The sequence below is a fragment of the Macaca mulatta genome, chromosome X (genome assembly GCF_049350105.2).
Source record: "Macaca mulatta isolate MMU2019108-1 chromosome X, T2T-MMU8v2.0, whole genome shotgun sequence".
Classification (NCBI taxonomy): Eukaryota; Metazoa; Chordata; class Mammalia; order Primates; family Cercopithecidae; genus Macaca; species Macaca mulatta.
The window spans coordinates 74,815,036-74,838,204 of NC_133426.1; the positions used below are offsets into that span (position 1 = coordinate 74,815,036).

The 23,169-nt window shown below is 38.2% G+C and overlaps 1 protein-coding gene across 3 annotated transcripts in view; it reads right to left on the minus strand.

Annotated features, from left to right (window-relative positions):
* The window catches only part of OPHN1 (oligophrenin 1), a 379,470-nt gene that overhangs the window by 248,274 nt on the left and 108,027 nt on the right, over window positions 1–23,169 (minus strand). For all 3 annotated transcript variants that reach the window (XM_015127602.3, XM_077987907.1, NM_001261353.1), the window contains 1 exon segment: window positions 4,812–4,907. In XM_015127602.3, the coding sequence (XP_014983088.1) occupies window positions 4,812–4,907 (96 nt within the window).

Here is a 23,169-nt window from a genome sequence, read left to right on the forward strand (position 1 = left end):
GTGCCTCCTTCTATCTGAACCCTAGCCACCTGCCTTGTTTCACCTTAACCCTGGAACTGACTCAGATATCACTTCTCTGAGAAGGCTTCCATGTTTATTCTCCCCATCATCCTGTCCCCCAACACGTATACACACCAGTCTGAATTAGGGGCTACCATGTACTGACCTCTACCGTAGTTCTTATCACATTGTGTTGCTATTGTCTATTTACTTATCTGCCTCCTTTAATGGACTATGAGCACCTTGAGGGAAGTAAGGTGTGTTCTATGTCTCTGAATCCCTTATTTATGTCATTTAGTGGACACGCTCTACCTATTTACTAATGAATAAAAATACATATAAGGGATCCTGAGAAAAGAGTAAGCTGGCCAGGTGCGGTGGTTCATGCCTGTAATCCTAGCACTTTGTGAGGCCAGGGCAGGTGGATCACCTGAGGTCAGGAGTTCGAGGCCAGCCGGGCCAACATGGTGAAACCCAGTCTCTACTAAAAATAAAAAAGTAGCCAGGCATAGTGACACATGCCTGTAATCCCAGCTACTCGGGAGGCCAAGGCAGGAGAATCTCTTGAACCTGGGAGGCAGAGGTTGCGGTGGGTCAAGATCACGCCACTGCACTCCAGCCTGGGTGACAAGAGTGAGACTCCATCACAAAAAAAAAAAAAAAAAAAAAAAAAAAAAAAAAAAAAAAAAAAAAAAAGTAAGCAGATTCTCTTAAGCCTATGTGGAAAACGAGCTTCTTTCTAGTTCATGGTGCTATGGTGACATTGCAAGCCATTTGCCTATGCTAAAACCTGTATGATTGGGAAGTCCATGAGGACAAGCTTGATAGCAGATGCTCAATAAAATGTTATTGAATGAATCAATTGGGCCTTAGGAGATTCAGGTTCTAGTGGCAAATCTGGTACTATGTAGCTGTGTGGGAACTTCAACAATCACGTCCCTACCTCTGGATCTCGGTTTCCCCATCTGTTGAATTGAGGGATAAACTTGCTAATATTCTGTCTCTCTTTATCTCATTAGTTTATATAAAGTACTTACAATGACACCTGCTATTTGGGAGCACTCTAAAAGTGTCTGCTTCTCTCGTTTAATCTACAAATCCCATTTTTCAAGCAAATTCTTACATGAAAGCCCAATATAAACCGCTGTTTCATTTGATCATGAAAGATGGGAGACACTGAAGATCCAAGGAGGACAGTTTGGAAAAGTTTGAGATCTGTCCTGGGGTTACAAAATGCTCGCTGATGTTATAAAGACTATGTAAAAATCAAGGCCCTGGGCTCTGCTATAGAGATTCTGATTCTTTAGGTATAAGGTAGGTCCTGTGACGGGATAAAAAAGATCCTCAGGTGACTTGGATATGAAGTTATATGAGAAATAATGAACTAAATACTATTTAAGGTCCTTGCCAACACGGACATTTTACAATCCTACATTTTCCTTTGGTTAATTTGGGAAATATATAATTTCAAACCAACACTGTTTTCCACAAATTACCTTCTACAATGTTCCTAGTAGAGTCAATAACAATGCATTATTGAGCACCAGCTATATGCCAGACACTGAGCTAAATGATTTACAGACACTCTCTGATATAAGTATTATCTGATTTGCTCCTCATGACCTTGTGAGGTGGATTAATACTCCCCCACTATACTGATGAGGGAAACAGATGCTCAACAAGCTCAATTAATGTTGCCAAGATCCCATAGCTAACAAATAAAACTCAAATCTAAGGAGACCCAAGACTTCTTAGACACCTGGGATTTCCTTTGGTTACAGAGACATAGAGGTAAAGACAAGGCAATGCCAATTGAAGGCATAGATATCTAACTCTAAAGCAGTGAAAGAAGTCATGGTCAGATCAATGACACACGGCCTCCCACTTGTCCCTGTTAGACATAAACTATTCACGGTAAGTCCTAGAGCAGATCATCAGGGGCAGGAACTCTTCAGAATCCTCAGGCTTTCTCCATGAGCTCTAGGAAGCACTGTCATTTCTGCTAAATAACGAGTACCTACAATGAGGTCAATGCTACTGAGTGACCTTTTGGAGCCAATAATGAAAAATTTTTAATGAGAAGGCCCTCTGCACATATAATGTGAAATCCAAAAGGGTATCACAATTCCATCCAAAGTGGCTTTAAGCAATTTTTTTTCCAGTGAAACAAGATGTGTTGACTCAGGGCCAGCAGTATTGGCAATAGGAGGGCATGGCACATTCTGCATTCTCAGCTTCCAAAGCAACTGCTCTTTCCTAACAATAGCCTCCCAGTAGGGTCCCCAAGACTTTTTCTCAAAACCTCCAGAGAGCCTCAGCCTCAGCTGTTTGAGTACTGGCTCTTCCTCTCACTACCACCACAATTCCCAGCTTTCAAAATAAGATTCAACGAGGACAATGACCATGACAGGCCAATGAATTTTCAAAACCTCTCTTAAGTCCTCAATAACGAAAGTCAGTTCATTAAGTCAGCATCCCTAAAAGCAGTGGTCAAATGATAAGTAGGAGCTTCTGAAATTGGCAGGCAAATTATCACTGAGTTAAAGAGTTATTATAAATCATACATTAAGCGGCAAAAAGGTCGGGCACTGTGGCTCATGCCTGTAATCTCAACACTTTGGAGGCCAAGGTGGGTTGGATCACTTGAGGTCAGGTGTTTGAGACCAGCCTGGCCAACATGATGAAACCATGTCTCTATTAAAAATACAAGAGTTAGCCAGGCATGGTGGCGAGTGCTTGTAATCCCAGCTACTCGGGAGGCTCAGGCAGGAGAATCAGTTGAACTCAGGAGGCAGAGGCTGCAGTGAGCACCCTGATCTCCAGCCTAGGGGACAGAGCGAGACTCCATCTAAAAAAAAAAAAAAAGACCGAGTGTGGTGGCTGATGCCTGTAATCACAGAGCTTTGGGAGACCAAGGTGGTGGGAGGATAGCTTGAGCCCAGGAGTTCAAGACCAGTCTGGGTAAACAGAGCAAGACCCTGTCTTTCTTTCTTTTTTAAAAAAGCAGCAAAGATGTCGTAATCAGCAGCTCTGATGGAGTCCCACAGACCCCCACAGGAACCTGGCATCACCAAGGAGTCATTTTTCTTTTGTTTATAAGTCATTATGCTCAGGCTCACACACCTTTTTTTCTGCATAGCACTCATTGACATTTGCAGTGAGGTTCATGGGGTTAAGAGAATTAAGGCTCAAAGTTCAACATAAAGGAAGACATGAGAAAAGTCTCAGATCTGTTGGTGGCTTTGGTGTAAATGGGCACCTGTTCAAAATCAGACCCTCATACCAGAAAAAGGAACCATTTATGTAATTTCATGTACCATGTATCTCCCAATCTTCCAACTGATAGGCAAGTAGCAGTTATTTTTAAAAAGAAGTACAAAATTATCTTACATTAATAATAATGTTGAAATACCTAACGTTCATTTAAACACTGTGCACACTCGGCATTATCTCATCCCCATTTTACAAGATAAGAAAAATTAACACTTAGAGAGGTGAAGTTACTTGCCAAGGTTACAGAGCTATTAAGATGTAGAGGTAGAGTTCAAACTTGGGTTACTTGATTCCAGAGTCCATAATGTTAACTTTTAAATAAGTCATGCACTTGGACCTGGATAGACTTACTGAAGTAAAATAAACTGGAGTGAATAAGAAAATAATACAAATACAAATATCTGACTCACTAGTTACACAGTCACATTTAACCAGAACGGTCACCAATCTAAATCTAAAAAATGTTCACTGAAATATTACTTATAATAGTAAAAAATCGAAATAAGCTATATTTCCAAGAATAGCTAAATATTAAATGAAGTATAGCTCTCGTAATAATGAAATTTGAATGTATCCATTATTCATTTACCAACATTTCACTGAACATCTACTATATGTCGGGCACTCCTTTATGTGCTGGGAAAACACATAAATGTTTTTCCCATAATGGTCACTAACTACTCAGTGCTACTCTTGTGCCACAAAATACCCATAGAAAATGCTTAATAAATGAATATGGGTATATTCCAATAATGTGCTGGGAAAACTCATAAATGTTTTTCACATAATGGTCACTAACTACTCAGTGCTACTCTTGTGCCACAAAATACCCATAGAAAATGCTTAATAAATGAATATGGGTATATTCCAATAAAACTTTATTTACAAAAGCAGGTGGTGAGCTGGAATGGGCCCAGGGGTTTGTTAACCACTCCTCTTTGCCTTCATAACAAATAATACAAACTTCATTTGACTTCTACTATATAACCTCCTCTTTTTAACATCTTTGATAGATATTAACCCCATTTTACAGAGGATAAGATGAGACTCAGAGAGAGAAATATCTTGTCCAAGATTATACAACTAAAAGAGTGAGTTTTTAAATCCAGTTCCCAAGAGAGATGCCAAGCAACCTGTTCCTGACAAGTTGTAGACATACAAATGCTAATTTAACACTTTCTAGGGAAATTTGTTCCTTAGAAGAATCTAACTCTGACCATTTTGGGAAATAAACCCAAAAAATCCCCTTTTAATATATTCTTTAGGAAAATATGCTTTAAAGAAAAGGTCGCTTACAGACGGTCTGAGTCAAAAACCTCAGTAGAAGTTTAAGGGTATCTTTTGATTGCTATCGTGTGAAGGGGAAATGGGACTGGCAGGGAAAGTTTCCTTATCCTTCCTAATCAACCTCCCAGGGCCTTGGCATTGGATCACAGTGGATGAACATGTCCAAGTGCTCTGTATCCACAAATCAAAAAGACTACATGGTCTCAGGGTTGCCTCAACAGGTATATGACCATATGTAGCTGAAGACTTACCGATGTTAATTTCATCATCAGTCAGAGTGTCTCCAATGAAATCAAACTGAAATGACTGCAGTGTCTGGGAAAATTTCTGAACAGCAGAGGAATAATCTGCAAAGGAAGGGTAACAAGAAAAATGGTCAATAATGCTATGCTTTGATCTATTTCCTCATCTCTGTAAGAGCAGATAAAAGAAAACCAAAGGTAAGTGCTCTGAGCAGGTTGCAACTAGCATTTAATGAAATAAAACAAAAGATTAGATATGCAGTAGAAGAAAGTTTGAACAACTAAAATCACAAGAAGAAAGGATGGGGCATCTCAGTAAAGTCCTTAAAAGTTGTGGGACATGTTTTTTATCCTCAATACCTCTCCTCTTTGACCTGCTCTACTCAAAGCATGGAAGACATGAAACTACTTAGTTATACTCTTAGGAGGGTCTCCTTACACATTTCCTAAACCCCTATTATGGGCAATACACTAGAAGCTTTCCATTTTATACGTGTGGAGTTCAAAGTCCCAGAGCTGGGTGGCAAAGCTGGAAAGAGAAGCCAAGTGGTCTGTCTGCTTCTCCAGAGCCCTATCCATGATGATACAGATACCACCTGGACATTTTATATGTTAACCAGATGACAGCCTGTGTTAGGAGGCTATCTGGAAGACGAAGAGACTTAACTTATTCACAGAGTATTTATAAAGAGACCTAACCTAAGAAAGCAATGAATGAAAACAATCAGGGTGACATGGCCAAACAAATGCTTTTATTTTTGGTCAATGATTTTGAATTTTAGAATATATTTTAGTGTATAAGTTGATATAAAATTAAATCATGTTTAGCTATACTTTTGAGAAGTTATCTTTATTGAGACATTTTAAATATGTCCCCACCAAAAGGTCCAACCCAAATTTTGACCCTTGTTGCACTCCAAGAGTGGTTCTAAGGCCAGCAGCATCATCACCTGGGAGGTGGAAGGAAATGCATATTGCCAAGCCCTACCCTAGACTTAATAAATGAGAAATTACACTTTTACACAATCCCCAGGGCATTCATATACTCTTTAACTTTGAGGCGCACTGATATTACCAACTAAGCCAACCTGTTAGACCATATTCTACCAAAGCTTAAGCTTGTTGCTGATTTTTGGCTCCCTTTTCCGATTTCTTCTTTCTCTCCCTAGTTTAATCACCCTTCTCATCCTGAGTTTTCAAACCTATCATATGCATGGACTTACTGAGCCTGAGTATTTGCTCTCAGACCAAGGAAAATGCAGACAAAGCAAGCAATCACGCTGAGTCCTTTTAATGAAAAGCTGTCACAGTTAAGCAAAAATACAACACAATAAGTTCAAGCATTTGGCTAAAACAAATTATATGCCAAAAATTTTATTAGCATTTTATCTTTGTCTTATTTTCAGAAATACTTATTTTCAGAATTTTAAGTCTTAATTTTTTGAACAAATCACTGAAAATAGTAATAATAACAATATTGAGATTTTTACACAGACCAGGTTACCATGGCTTCTCACAATTTTGACAACCTAGAATCACATTTTCCACTACAAATCTAAGCCACATGAATGTGACAAGTGCATGCACACCCTTCAAATCCTTTCACAGTACATCAGCAACGAGAACACAAAACTGGCTCCATATCTGGAAAACAATTGATTTTTTTCTGCTTTCCTTGGCTAGTAGTAAAAAAGGGCAGGCCCAGAATTCCCCATCTGCTCTCTGTTATGCTCAGGGAAATTAAATAAAAACATTTATTGTGTTGCTCTTCCACACCTACTAGTATTTCCTAAATATTATTTGAGCCAAGGAAAGAACAGTTATTAATTATCCTCTTCTTAAAATTATCTCAAAATTTCAGAAACCACAAATACTACAATGTTCAACATTTATAGTATTTTGAAAATAAAGGCATGGAATAAGGAAGAAGTTGCATCTAGTCTCCCTTTTCATTATTTGTACCTATCTCTTCTTTTCTCCAGACTCTGGGCCTTTAAAACACTATATCTACAAAAGGCCTTGAAATTTTATGAGAAACTTTCCACAAACATTTCCATTTACTGTTCCCAACTACATAAAAGTAGGAAATACTGTCCTCACTTTAGAATCAAAAGAACAAATGAAATAATGCACACAAATTCCATTCAAAAATATGAACAAGCAGCCGGGTGTGGTGGCTCACGCCTGTAATCCTAGTACTTTGGGATGCTGAGGCAGGCAGATCACCTGAGGTCAGGAGTTTGAGACCAGCCTGGCCAACTTGGTGAAATCCCATCTTTACTAAAAATACAAAAATTAGCCAGGTGTGGTGGCGGGTGCCTGTAGTCCCATCTACTTGGTGGTTGAGACGGGAGAATCACTTGAACCTGGGAGGTGGAGGTTGCAGTGAGCCGAGATCACGTCACTGAACTCCAGCCTGGGAGCCTAGGTGCCAGAGCAAGACTCCATCTCAAAAAAAAAAAAAAAAAAAAAAGAACAAGCACAAATTCACAGCTCTTCTTGAAACAAGTTCCAGGTTCCCATATATTTGTCCCTTGTGCTGAGAAAAGTCCTGGAAAAGACTCATGTATTTTAGATAAATAAGTGAAGTGGATGACTTCTAGACTACAAAAAATCCATACATAACCTAGAAATGCTTGTCATGTGTGACACATTCAATTCCTTATCATCTTAAAATTCACTACATCACTCCAAACAATGTGAACTCATCATTTTATCCTCCCCATCCCCGTCCACTCTGCCACTATGTCAATATTTTTCAGTCCAGCTTTCAGGGTCCTCTCTCCATCACCTTACTTATGTATGTGTCTTCCACAATTTCTTCACTTCACCTTTCCCTTACACATTATAGAATGTAGTTGGATAGTGCTTTTTAGGCACTTTGAACTTTAAGGGAATGATGTAGAATATGAACAAGATTAATTAATTAGTGTAGACACCTGTTTTTCATCATGATACTTTTCGAGAGTTTCATGAAAATAGAATCATACAAAATAGACTCATTTAGGTCTGCACAATGTTTTAAAATTCATCCATGTTATTGCTTGTATCAGTAATTTACTGTTTTTGTTGCTAAGTAACACTCCATTATGTAAATATACCACAATGTGTTTATTTATCATTTCTTCATGGACATCAGTGTTTATTCCAGTTTTTAACCATTGTGAATAAAGTTTCGATGAAAATTCATGCACAAGCCTCTTCAGGACATACGTTTTCATTTCTCCAATGCATGGGTTACATGGTAAATTGGTAAGTATACATAACCAGAGTGCCACATTTAGCTAAAAAGAAATCAAGAGCCAGGTGCGGTGGCTCATGCCTGTAATCCAAGCACTTTGGGAGGCCAACGCGGGCAGATTACTTGAGGTCAGGAGTTCGAGACCAGCCTGGCCAACATGGTGAAACCCCATCTCTACTAAAAATACAAAAATTAGCCAGGCATGGTGTCATGCACCTGTAGTCCCAGCTACTTGGGAGGCTGAAGCAGGAGAATCGCTTGAACCCGGGAAGCAGAGATTGCAGTGAGCCGAGATCCTGCCACTGCACTCCAGCCTGGGCAACAGAGAGAGACTCTGTCTCAAAAAAAAGAAAAAAGAAAAAGAAAGAAAGAAAGAAAAGAAATTTAAAAAGCAATCACAGTGGGTTGCAGTGGCTCATGCCTTTAATCTCAAAGCATTGGGAGGCCAAGGCAGGAGGATTTATTGAGGTCAGGAGTTTGAGATCAGCCTGTGCAATATAGTGAGACCCTGTCTTCACACACAAAAAAAATTCTTTAAATGAGCTATGCGTGGTGGTGCAAGCCTGTAGTCCTAGCTACTTGAGAGGCTGAGGCGAGAGGATTGATTGAGCCCAGGAGTTCAAGGCTACATTGAGCTATGATCATGCTATTGCACTCCTGCCTGGGTGAAAGTGAGACCCTGTATCTTAAAAATATAAAAATTTTTAAAAAGAAAGCAATCACATTTGCAATAGCTACAAAAAAATAAAATACCTAGGAATAAATTTAACCAAGGAAGTAAAAGATCTACACATGGAAAACTATAAAACACTGAAGAAGGAAAGTGAATAGGATGCACAAAAATAAGGAAAAGACATCCCATGTTCAAGAATTTTAGAAGTTAATATTGTTAAAATGAACATACTACCCAAAACAATCTATACTTCAGTACAATCTCTAGCAAAATGCAACGGGCATTCTTCACAGAAACATCAAAACAAATGCTACAATTTCTCTGGAATCACAAAAGACCCCAAAAGCAGTATATCAAAGAGATATCTACATCATTTTTATTGCAGTACCTATTTACAATGCCAAAATATGGAATCAACCTCAGTGTTCATCAATATATAAATGAATAAAGAAAATGGGTCATGCGCAGTGGCTCACGTCTGTAATCCCAGCACTTTGGGAGGCCAAGGCAGGTGGATCACTTAAGGTCAGGAGTTTGAGACCAGCCTGACCAACATGGTAAAACTCCATCTCTACTAAAAAAATACAAAATTAGCTAGGTGTGATGGTGCTTGCCTGTAATCCCAGCTACTTGAGAGGCTGAGAATGTGTGGTTTAGTTTCAAGAATCACTTGAACACAGTAGACAGAGGTTGTAGTGAGCCAAGATCACACCATTGCACTCCAGCCTGAACAACAAAAGCGAAACTTCATCTCAAAAAAAGAAAGAAAGAAAGAAAGAAAGAAAGAAAGAAAGAAAGAAAGAAAGAAAGAAAGAAAGAAAGAAAGAGAAAGAAAATGTAATATATATACACAGTGAAATACTATTCAGCAATTAAAAAGCATGAATCCTGGCATTCATGGCAACATGGATGAGCCTTGAAAACATTATGTTAACTAAAATAAGCCACGGACAAGAAAGATAAATACCACATGCTCTTACTCATATGTGGGAGCTAAAAAAGCTGATCTCATAGAAGTAGAGAATAGAGTAGTGGTTACTAGAGGCTTGGAAGGGTAGGGAGGAGCAGGGGATAAAGAGGAGTTGGTTAGGCCTGTCTCAAAGAAACAAAGAAGAGTTGGTTAATGTATACAAAATTATGGCTAGATAGAAGAAAAAGTTCCACTTTCTATTGCAATGCAGTGTGACTATAGTTAACAATATTTTATTGTATATATTCAAATAGTTATAAAATAGGATTTTGAATGTTCCCCAGACAAAGAAATGATAAATATTTTAGGTCATGCTAATTACTCTGATTTGGTCATTACACATTATATACATGTATTGAAATATCCTACTGCATCCCATAAATATGTACAAATATGTATCAAATAAAAATGTTTTTATCAATCCTTTATAAAATAAATGACCTTTTTTTTCAAACATGATTATACCATTTTGCATTCTGCAGGAGAATTTCAGATGATCCACATACTTGCCAACACCTGGTTATTATTTATTTATTTATTTTCATTTTAGTGATTCTAATGGGTGTGTAATAGAATCTCACTAGTTTTAATTTGCATTTTCCTGGTGATTAATGATATGAATGTCTTATATATTTATTGAGCATTTGCATATCTTTTTTCCAAGAAGGGTCTATTCAAATCTCTTGCCCATTTTATAACTGAGTTGTCTTATTACTAAACTATAAGATTTCTTTATGTATTCTGGAAACGAGTCTTTTGCCAGATAAATGTATTGCAAATATTCTTTAAATTAACAAAGGGCTTAGCAATCTGAATACTCTTTATTTAATTTTAAAAAGACTGAATCTCTATAAGAACAGTGACCTTTTTGGTATATTAAGGTAGCCTAATCAAAGCACCATCTCCATCTCTGCAGTAACACTGAAAACCCACAGTCACAAAGCTACAACAGCTGTGAAAATCAACAGCTTAGCAGCCACTAGAGAAGGCAGAATGTGGTTGAAGTTTCACAAGGCCCTACCCCCAGAAAATTGCCATCCAGTTTAATATGTCCTATAAGCTCTATACTCAAAATCTGTCCTAGTTTGTTCTGACTTAAAGTTCATTCTGTGAAAATAACACCACTATTGGGGAATTTGTCAAAAATAATCATCTCAAATAGTTTAAGATTATGGTGACCTGAAGCAGTGTGACAAGCTGAAATTAACAGGAGGCTGACCAAAACACTTGGTAAAACAAAAATAATTAATTAAATAAAATCGAAGAACACCCTAGGCTTGGTGGCTCATTCCTATAATCCCAGCACTTTGGGAGACTGAGGCTGGAGGATGACTTGAGTCCAAGAGTTCGAGACTAGCCTGAGTAACATAGTGAGACCCCATCTCTAGAAAAAATAAAAATAAAAAATAGCCAGGTGAGGTAGTGTATGCCTGCGGTCAAAGCTACTCAGGAGGTTGAAGTGGCAAGATTGCTTGAGCCCAAGAGGTCGAGGCTGTAGTGAGTAGTGATCACACGTGCACTGCAGTCTGAGTAACAGAGAGAGACCCTATCTCAAAATAATAACCATAATAATTTTTAATGGACAATGACATGCCCATGGGGGCTTTGAAAAGTTGCCATGTAAAATCTAGAAAGACATGGGTCATAAAAAAGGATATGTGCATGTTCCAGGCTATGCATAGGCCTATGAAAGACTTAAGAAGTTCCTAATCTCTCACCTCTTGCTTAGCCTTGAGGTTCTGCACAAGCAGGAAGAGAAAGATAAGGCATAATGGTCATCTGCCTAGATGAATGTTGTTGAAAGCATATCCCAATTCACACAATGACCAGCAGCAAAAGCTCAAGGCTTATTGGTTCAAAGTATTTAAATTAAATCATTATTCAATCATTAGCTGCCCACTAAGCAAACCTACCAGAGGCTTCAGTGGTTTCTAACAAAGAATACACACTTTATATAATTAGTCCAAAAAGTCAATAAATAAGCAAACTATAACAAACAATCACCCTGGGGAATGGAAAATATCTAATTTCCAGAGTTGCCACATGATTTTATATGTTCACTTTTCAACAAAAAATTATGAGACAGACTAAGACACAGGAAACAATAGTCCATGCTCAAGGGGATACCATGCCTAAGAACTAAGGAAAGACTGAGAACAATGTCTCACCAAAGAGAAAATATCAATAAAATAATAATTTTAAAAGAACCAATTAAAACATACAGATAGTGAGGGAGCTGCTGAATAAATTCTTCCACTGTTCAGTCCCCAGCTGGATAGTTCTCAGTAATATTTCATAAGGCTCTTCAGAGGCTACAGCAGGATTAAACCAGTTGTCTGAGCATTGGCCAACTCAATAATGCATCCAAATATTGGCTTTTCCTCCTTTCCCATTTCACTGCTTTTTCACTCCCTGCATTGATCATTTCCTTTGTCCCTCACTCTTGCTTCTACTTAAACTACCTCTGCTCCCAAGCCTCTGCGTCAAGCTCTCTCTGCTTTTAGGGGGAAGCCAGGTAAAGATAATGAGCTCTTCATTACTGGAGCTGACTACTACTCATTACTGGAGCAAATGTTAGAAAAAGATTCTAGGCATTAGATTACAAGAAACTTTATTGAAATATTGGGGAGGAATCAGTAACTGGAATGGGAAGTTTGGAGATAAAAAGAAGGGGAGCAAGAATGAAGGAGGAGGAAAATACGTGAGCTGCTTCAGAGAAAAGATAATCTTTTCTTATCCATAATCTCAAAACCTAAAATAATGTCTAGTATAAAGCAGGTCCTCAATGTTAGCCAAATTAATGTATGACTTTAAAAGAATAAATCAACTTTTTAATTTCTAAAGGTCTAATTTAATAGATTGAAGCTGTCCAAAAAATTAAATCTACTTTTTCTCCAAATTCATCTTCTTTTCTTAAAACAGGGTCTCATTGTGTCGCCCAGGCTGGAGTGCAGTGGGATCACAGCTCACTGCAGCCTTGACCTCCCGGGCTCAAGTGATCCTCCCATCTTAGCCTCCCAAGTAGCTAAGACTACAAATACATACCACTCTACCCAGCTAATTTCTAAAATTTTTTGTAGAGACAGACTCTTGCTTTGTTTCCCAGGTTGGTCTTGAAGTCCTGGCTTCAAGTGATCCTCCCACTTCGACCACCCAAAGTGATGGGATTACAGGCATGAGCCACCGCACTCAGCCCCCAAATCCACTTTAATATATAAGCAGTTTACTGCCATTTCAGTGGTCCCAGGAATATTAAATAAATGTTGCAAAAATTTAGCACAGCTTACAGTTTCATTACTATAGCTGTATTACATTAGGAATTTATAGAGTGGGTCAGACGTGGTGACTCACGCCTGTAATCCCAGCACCTTGGGAAGCTGAGGCATGCGGACTGCCTGAAGCTCAGGAGTTCAAGAGCAGCCTAGGCAACATTGTGAGACCCTGTCTCTACCAAAAAAAAAAAAAAAAAAATAGCCGAGCGTGGTGGTGTGCACCTGTAGTCCCAGCTACTCAGGAGACTGAGGCAGGAGAATTGCTTGAGCCCGGGAGGCAGAGGTTGCAGTAAGGTGAGATCAAATGCCATTGCACTTCAGCCTGGGTGACAGAGCGAGACCCTATGTCAAAAAAAAAAGGAATTTATAGCCAGTGGATATCCGAAACTCCATGTGAATTGTGCCAGTAATCCATTATGCCATAAAAGCTGCATAAGGATAACCTACAGAAAATTGTTCTGAGATATTAATGCCAAAGGTACAGATCAACCCAGGGAGTGGAAAAAGGGTGTATCAAGAAAAGGAAATAATGAAGCCCAAGTCCTAATTAGTTTCCACTTACAGAGGAGACAAACTACAACACAACATGTATAGAACAGGAAAACATGTATAAAATGTTATGTACAAGTACAGGTATATACATTTACCTGCATTGTGTATAACTCCATTTGCACCTAGTTTTTAATTGGGATGAAACTTAGGTAGCTAAGTTTCAATATGACTCAAAACTTCAAGGATGCAACTCTACTTCTAAAGTAGATTACACAATAAAAATGCCCAAGGGATTCCTAGGCTTTGTGGTTTTGACTACTTTTGTTTTAAAATAAAAAATGTTCTCTTAACACATGCATCCCTTTATACTTATGGATTTATTAGTTTGAATGAATCATAACCTGGTAAGGTTGTGGTCCTTTCCAAAGCAAAATGAGGTAGTGGAAATATCACTAAGACAGGAGTTTTAGTCTTGCCTCTGGAACAAATCAGTTTTGTGAGTTTGGGCAAGTTAACTTGCCTCCCTGGGCCTCAATTAATCAAAAAAAAAAGAATGCTACTACTTACCAGTTACTGTGGCTTCCCTTTAGTTCCTACAGTTGTGAAAGAAACATATCAACTACCTCATTGGCTTGTCAGGGGATTAAAATAAGATGGCATGGTGAAGTTCTTTCACAAAAAATAAATTGGCTGGGTAAGGCAGTGGCTAACGCCTGTAATCCCAGCACTTTCAGAGGTTGAGGTAGGCAGATTACTCAAGCTCAGGAGTTCGAGACCAGCCTGGCCAACATGGTGAAACCCTGTCTCTACCAAAATACAAAAAATCAGGCAGGCGTGGTGGTGTGTGCCTGTGGTCCTAGCTACTCAGGAGGCTAAGGTGGGAGGATAGCTTGAGCTCAGGAGGCAGAGGTTGCAGTGAGCTGAGATTAGGCCATTGTACTCCACCCTGGGTGATAGAGTGAGACCCCATCTCAAGAAAGAAAGAAAGAAAGAGAAAGAAAGAAAGAAAGAAAGAAAGAAAGAAAGAAAGAAAGAAAGAAAGAAAAGAAAAGAAAAGAAAAGAAAAGAAAAGAAAAGAAAAGAAAAGAAAAGAAAAGAAAAGAAAAGAAAAGAAAAGAAAAGAAAAGAAGGAAGGAAGGAAGGAAGGAAGGAAGGAAGGAAGGAAGGAAGGAAGGAGGGAAGGAAGGAAGGAAGGAAGGAAGGAAAGAAAAATCACTTTCTAAATGTAATTAGTTATTTTTATTTTAAAATTGGGCTAACGTTAATATTAACTAGACTGATATAAACTAATGAGGATATATGCAATTAGCCTATAAAACTGAAGTGAAACTAGTCTACGACAGCAGTTCTTGCATTTGTTTTTTTGTTTTTTGAGACAGGGTCTAGCTCGGCTGCCTGGGCTGGAGTGCAGTGGCACAATCTCAGCTCACTGCAGCCTCAATCTCCTGGGCTCAAGTGATCCTCCCACATCAGCCTCCCGAGTAGCTGAGACTACAGCTGTGCACCATCACACCTGGCTATTTATTTTTTAATTTTTTTCTTGTAGAAACGGGGTTGCACTATATTGAGGAGGCCAATCTCGAACTCCTGTGCTTAAGCAATCTTCCTGTCTTGGCCTCCCAAAGTGTTGGGATTACAAGTGTGAGCCACTGCACCCAGCCTGGTTCTTGCATTTTTAAAGGGTTATAGACCCCTTTGAGAATATAAAAAATACTTTCTCACCAGAAAGATGTATGTAACACAAACTTCTGTACAATCTCTACAGCCCCAGATACCGTGAGAAATCCATGTTAAGAACCAATAAACAAGATAATCCTCAAGGTCTCTTCTCTTTAACACTCTTGAGTGTATGTTTTTCCTTTTGAAAATGAGTAAATGAAGTAGCCACTCTATAAATCAGATTGATTTAACCAAAATATCTTCCTCCTAATCCAAATACATAAAAATACTGGGTAAAAAGGCAACAAACATGTGTGTACTTTTAAAATACATAGCAAACTGAGAAAGCAAGAAAAAGAAGCTCCCAAGTACTAGAAATGAAGAACAAATTCAAAGCCACAACAGAGAGCAGCAGCTGAGGCAGTAGAGAGATATCAGAACTAGATACACTCCGTTCTCATTATTTACGGATTCTATATTTGCAAATTTGCCTAGTCAATAAAATGTATTTGCAACACCAAAATCAATACTTACGACACTTTGTCCACCCATTCATGGACATGCAAATAGCTATGAAAAATGTGAGTCACCAACATATACATTCTGAGCTTGAAAAGGGGGATACTGCCTTCTTGTTTCAGCTCTCATACTATAAACCACTATCCTTTTCCTGGTCTATTTAGTGCCACGTTTGTCACATTTTTCTACTTCTTGTTGATAGGTTAGCTGTTTAACATGGCCCCTTAGCATAGTGCTGAAGTACTATCTGGTGGTCCTAAAGGAAAGAAGGCTGAGACATCCTTACAGAGAAAACAAGTATGTGCTAGATAAGCTTCGTTCAGTCACAGATTATAGTGCTGTTAGCCATGAATTCAATGTTAATGAATCAACTACATATATGATAAAATAAGGGGTCTTTAAACAGAAATACATGTAAAACAAATTTATGTACTGACTGGCTGCTGAAAATGTGGAAAAACTCACAGGTACCTAACCCTTTATTTCCTCTAGGAGAAATGGTTCAGTATTCACTAACTACATGTTTACATTGACTTTACAGAGGATAACTACCATGAATCACAAGAATTGACTATATGTGGTAGTTGGAATTTTATCAGCAGGCAAAGGGACATTACTTAGGAGCTGGGAGCTTGGAATGAGGTCCCTTCATGAGGTCTATTGGCATACGACACTGTAGGAATATACTAGAGAGTCTCCCATTGTGGTAAAATAAAGTTATCCAGAACCACAAGCTTATGCTAATTAGAGTTCAAGTTTATACTGCTCACAAAGGTTTCTAAAAATTAATTTTAAAACTAATCCTGAACCAGCACCAAGCAAGCTCTAAGAAGAGGCAAAAGAATAACTGCCCCATAAGAAAACCTCTATAAATCAGGGCACATAAGGGAATCCCAAAAAAACAACTGCCACCCAGAACTTCACAGTTGAAAATTATAAACCACACTAGGAAACCGACGTGAGAGCCAGACAGCAGTCAAGGCAAATAAGTGGGTTTTCTTCTGTAAGATCTAGGATTATATTACACTCCAAAAAGTATTTTTAAATAGGAATAATTTAAATATTCAAAAAATAGGAAAAATTAGAATCCATATACCAGTCACAGATTATCTCAAAAGAAACAAGAATCAGACAACAATAACACTGCCAAAAAATGGATTATTGGTTTTTACTAGCTAAGAGAAAATAACCATCAACATACTAGTAGCAAACTAGAAAACGGATCTGAAGAAATCATCCAGAGCACAGCACAGGGAGAAAAACAGCTGCAAAATATAAAAGAAAAATTAGGAGATAAGGAGAAGAGGCACTTATAGGAAAACCCAAATAAGGGAATAAAAGGCATGGGGGAGGCCAGGTGCCATGGCTCACGCCTATAATTCTGGCACTTTGAGAGGCCAAGGCTAGCAGATTGCTTGAAGCCAGGAGTTTGAGACCAGACCCAGCAACAACGTGAGAAGTCGTCTCTACCTCGTCAAAAAAAAAAAAAAAAAAAAAAAAAAAAAAAGATTATTTAAATTAGCCAGGAATGGTGGTGCATGCCTGTAGTTCCCAGCTAAGGTGGTTGGGGGGAAGCTGAGCCCGACGGATAGCTTCAGTCTGGGAGGTCAAGGCTTGCAGTAAGCCATGATAGTGCCACAGCACTCCAGGCTAGGCAACAGAGCAAGACCCTGTCCCCGCCCCCAAAAAAGAAAGAAAAAGAACAAAATGGGAATATCAACAAAGAAATTATAAAACAAAATGGATATTATATATTGAAAAGGGCAATTCACATAGAATACACAGGAATTACAAACATACAAGCAACAAACATAAAATCCCTAGAATATATGAAGCAAAGGTGTTTGTTTGTTTGTTTGTTTTGAGATGGAGTCTCGCTCTGTCACCCAGGCTGGAGTGCAGTGACACAATCTGGGCTCACTGCAACCTCCACCTCCCGGGTTTAATAGATTCTCCTGCCTCAGCCTCCCGAGTAGCTGGGATTATAGGCACCGGCCACCACACCTGGCTAATTTTTGTATTTTTAGTAGAGACGGGGATTCACCATGTTGACCAAGCTGGTCTCGAACTCCTGACCTCAAGTGATTCACCTGCCTCGGTCTCCCAAAGTGTTGGGATTACAGGCATGAGCCACCGCGCCTGGCTGGTGAAGCAAACACTGACATAACCGAAGGGAGAAACAGATAGTTATACAATAATAGATACAATAATGGATGAAACAACCAGACAGAAGATCAGTAAGGAATCTGTGTACTTGAACAACAATATAAGCCAACTGGAGCAAAAAGATATAAAAAGGATACTCCATCCCACAACAATAGAATACATATTTTTTGAAATGCACATGAAAATTTCTCCAGGACAGACAACATGTTAGGCCACAAAACAAATGTTAATACATTTTAAAAGCTTAAAATCATACAAAATATTTTTTCTGATAAAAATGAAATTAAACTAGAAATTAATAATGTAAGAAAAACGGGAAAATTCACAAACACATGAAAATTAATTACATTCTTTTTTTTTTTTTTTTTTTTTTTTTTTGAGACAGGGTCTCATTCTGTTGCCCCAGCTGGAGTATACTGGCACAATCTCAGCTCACTGCAGCCTCAAGCAATCCTCCCACCTCAGCCTCCCAAGTAGATGGGACTACTGGCATGTACCACTAGGCTCGGCTAATTTTTTTTTTTTTTGGAGAGACGGGTTCCCATTATGTTGCCCAGGCTGGTCTGAAACTCTTGAGCTCAAGCAATCCCACATGCCTAGGCTTCCTAAAATGCTGGGATTACAGGTGTGAGCCTGTGCTCCCAGCCAATAACTCACTCTTAAACAACCAATGAGTCAAAGAAATCACAAGATAAAATAGCAAGTATCTTGAGATAAATGAAACCACAAACACAACATAATTTTCAAGACATATGGCATGCAGTAAAAGTAGCACTGAAAGGGAGATTTATAGCTGTAAATGCTTACATTAAAAAATCGAGAAATATCTTGAATCAGTAATCTAACTTTACACCTTAAGAAACTTGAAAAAGAGAAAACTAAACATAAGATAGTAGAAGAAAGAAAATAAAAAATAGTTTCCAGATCAATAAAATAGACAATAGAAAAACAATAAGGAAAATCAATGAAGCCAAAAGATCAAAGAGATCAACAAAACTGACAAACTTTTAGCTAGATTGAATAGGAAAAAATAGAGATGACATAAATTATTAAAATCAGGAATAAAATTAGGGACCGAGCACGGTGGCTCATGCCTATAATCCCAACATTTACGGAGGCCAAGGCAGGAGGATTACTTGAGTCTGGGAGCTCAAGACCAATCTGGGCAACAGAGTGAGACTCACATCCATCAAAAAATAAAAATTAGCTGGGTGTGGTGGTGCATGCCTGTAGTCCCAGCTACTTGGGAGGCTAAGGCAGGAGCATTACGTGAGCCCAGGAGCTCGACATTGCAGTAAGTGATGATCCTCCAACTGCATTGTGGGCTGGATGACAAAGCAAAACGCTGTCTCAAAAAAACAAAAAAAGGAAAGGAAGGCTTTTATCCAAAGGCAGGCAATAATAAATGCTGGCGAGTATGTGGAAAAGGGGGAACCCTCATATACTGTTGGTGGGAATGTAAATTAGTACAACCACTATGTAGAACAGTTTGGAGCTTCCTCAGTAAACTAAAAATTGATCTACCATATGATCCAGCAATTCTACTGCTAGGTATATACTCAAAAGAAAGGAAATCTGCATACCAAAGAGATAACTGCACTCCCATGTTTGTTACAGCACTCTAAGTGTCCATCAACAGATGAATGGATAAAGAAAAAGTGGTACATATATGACGTCATTCACGAATGCCACAAACGAGATCTGATCATTCTTTTTTATGGCTGAATAGTACTCCATTCGACCATAAAAAAGAATGAAATCCTGTCATTTCCAACAACATGGATGGAACTGGAGATTGTGTTAAGCGAAATAAGCCAGACACAGACAGACAAATTTCACATGTTCTCACTTATTGGTGGGAGCTAAAAATTAAAACAATTGAACTCATGAAGGTGGAGAGTTGAAGGATGGTTACAGAAGCTGACAAGCATAGTGGGGAGTGAGGGAAGAGAGTAAGAATGGTTAATGGGCACAACAATATAGTTAGAATGAATAAGATCTAGTACTGAATAGCACAACAGTGTAACTATAGTCAACAACAATTTATTGTATATTTTAAAATAACTAAAAGAGTATAACTGGTTTACAATACAAAGAAATGATAAGTGCTTGACATGATTGAATACCTCATTTACCTTGATGTGATTATTAATCATTGTATGCCTGTATTAAAATATCTCATGTACCTCATAAATATATATACCTATTATGTACCCACAAAAAATTTAAAAAAATAAATCTTTTAAAAAAGAAATAAAAGAGAGGACATTACTACCAATTTTACATGAATCAGTAAGATTATAAGAGAATACTGTAAACAATTGCATGTCAACCAATTGAATTGCCTAGATGAAAAGGACAAATTCCTAGTAACACGCAACCTACAAAAACTGAATAACAACAACAAAAAAAAAAACTGAATATATGAATGCCATTAGGAGATTGAATCAGTAATCAAAATCCTCCCAACCAGGCCAGGCACAGTGGCTCACGTCTGTAATCCCAGCACTTTGGGAGGCTGAGGCAGGTAGATCACTTGAGGTTAGGAGTTCGAGACCAGCCTGACCAACAAGGTGAAACCCCATCTCTACTAAAAATACAAAATTAGCTGGGCGTGGTGGTGCATGCCTGTAATCCCAGCTACTTGGGAGGCTGAGGCAGAAAAATTGCTGGAAACCAGAAAATGGAAGTTGCAGTGAGCCGAGATCGTGCTATTGCACTCCAGTCTAGGCAACAAGAGCGAAATTCCATTTCAAATAAATAAATAAATAAATAAATAAAAATTTTAAAAAGCCCTGGACCAGGTGGTTTCACTGTTGAATTCTACCAAAAATTTAAAAAACAATAACACCAATACTTCTCAAACCCTTCTAAAATATTCAGATACCAAAGCTAGAGAAAAATACTACAAAAAAAAGAACATCCTGGCCAGGCACGGTGGCTCACACTTGTAGCCTTTGGGAGGCCAAGGCAGGCGGATCACCTGAGGTCAGGAGTTCGAGACCAGCCTAAGCAACATGGTGAATCCCTGTCTCTACCAAAAATACAAAAATTAGCTGTGCATGGTGGCACATGCATGTAGTCGCAGCTACTCGGGAGGCTAAGGCAGGAGAACCGCTTGAACCCAGGAGGTGGAGGTTGCAGTGAGCCAAGATTGTGTCACTGCACTCCAGCCTGGGCGACAGAGCGAGAATCCATCTCAAAAATAATAATAATAATAATAATAATAATAATAATAATAATAATAATGAGAGAGACACAGAGAGAGAATCAATCAATATTATATGTCATTTAATAAAAACAAAGGGAAGCCTGTTATGGTCATGTGCATCTGTATTCCCAGCTACTTGGGAGACTGAAGCAGAAGGATCATTTGAGCCAAGGAGTTCAAGTCTGCAGGGAGCTATGATCACACCACTGTACTCCAGCCTAGGTGATCTAGGTGACAGAGTGAGACCCAGTCAGAAGACAGAAAAGAAAGGGAGGAAAAGGAAGAAAGGAAGGAAAGAAAGAAAGAGAGGGGGAGAAAGAGGTAGGTAGGGAGGAAGGGACAGAGAGAGAAAGACAGAAAGTAAGAAAGAAACATACTCATCTCGATTTATGCGAAGTCATTCTACACATTTCATTTGATGAAATTCAACACATTTCATATTAAAACAAACAATAAACTATGAATAGAAGATCATTACCTTAACATGATAAAGGTCATATATGAAAAACCCACAGCTAATATTATACTCAATTATTAAAGTCTAGAAGCTTTACCACTTCTATTCAACACAGTATTGGAAGTTCTACCACAGCAATTCAACAAGTAAAGAAAATAAAATGTAATTTTAAATTGTAAAGGAAGAAGTAAAATTATCTTTATTTGCCAATGACATGAACTTACATGCAGAAAATCCCTAAAATTCACAAAAATATTATTAGAGCTAATAAATGAATTTAGAAGTTACAGGACACAAAATCAACACACAAAAAAGTTGCATTTCTATACACTAAAAAATTAACAATTAGAAAAATTAAGAAAATAATTCCATTTACAGTAGTGTCACAAAGAATAGAATACATATGAATAAATTTAACTGAGGAGACAAAAGACTTGTACAATGAAAACTACAAAGCATTAATGAAAGAAATTAAAGTCAGAAATAAATGCAAAGGCATCTGTGTTCATGGATTAGAAGACTTAATATTATTATAATGACAGTCTCATAACCTGGTCTCTAAATAAATAAATAAAAATTAAAAAAAATAAAAACAGGAATGGTTATATTACTATCAGATAAAGTAGACATCAGAGCAAAAAATTAATAGTGATACAGAGGGACATTACATAATGTTAAAAGTGCCAATCCACCAAGAAGATATAGCATTCCTAAATGTGTATGCATTCCTAAATGTGTATGCAGAAAACAACAGATGTTCAAAATACATAAAGCAAAGACTGACAGAACTATAAGAAGAGACAAATACACAATTACAATAGGAGACCTCAACAGTCCTCTTTCAACAACATACAAAGCTAGACAGCAAGGTTATAGAACAACTAAGCAACACCATCAGTCTACAGGATCTAATCAAAATTTATAGAACACCCCACCCAAAATTAGCAGAATAGACATTCTTTTCAAGCATCCATGATATATTACTGATATAGACCATTATATTAGTTTTCTATTCACTGCCATAACAAATTACCACAAACTTGGTGGTTTAAAATGATACAAATGTATTATCTTACAGTTCTTGAGGTTAAACCTCAAAACGGGCCTCACTGGGCTACAGTGTCAGCAGGTCTGTGTTCCTTCTGGAGGCTTTTGGTGAGAATCTCTTTCTTTGCCTTTCCCAGCCACATACATTACTTGGCTCCTGACCAAAGATTTCTCCATCTTGTACGTCAGCAATGTCAGATCAAGTCCTTATGACACCTCCACCACTCTGGTTCTCTCTTTCCTGCCTCCCTCTTCAATGTATAAAGACCACTATGAAAACATTGGGCACAATTGGCTAATCCAAGATATGCTCCACATCTCAAAATTAGGCCATCAGCAAACCTCATTACATTTGCAACCTTAATTCCCTTTTGCCGTGCAATATAACATTTATAAATTTCAGTGAGTAGAATGTGGACACCTTTGAAGGGCTATTATTCTGCCTACCACAGCCATATTCTGAGCCATAAAGCCAACCTCAAAAAAAGGTTTTTTAACTTCAGTTCCACAGGGAATATTCTGTGGTCAGAATGAAATCAAACTAGAAATCAGTAACAGGCACAAGCCTCTAATCCCAGCACTTGAGGGGGCTGAGGCATGTGGATTGCTTGAGCCCAGGAGTTCGAGAAAGGCCTGGGCAACATTACAAAGCCCCATCTC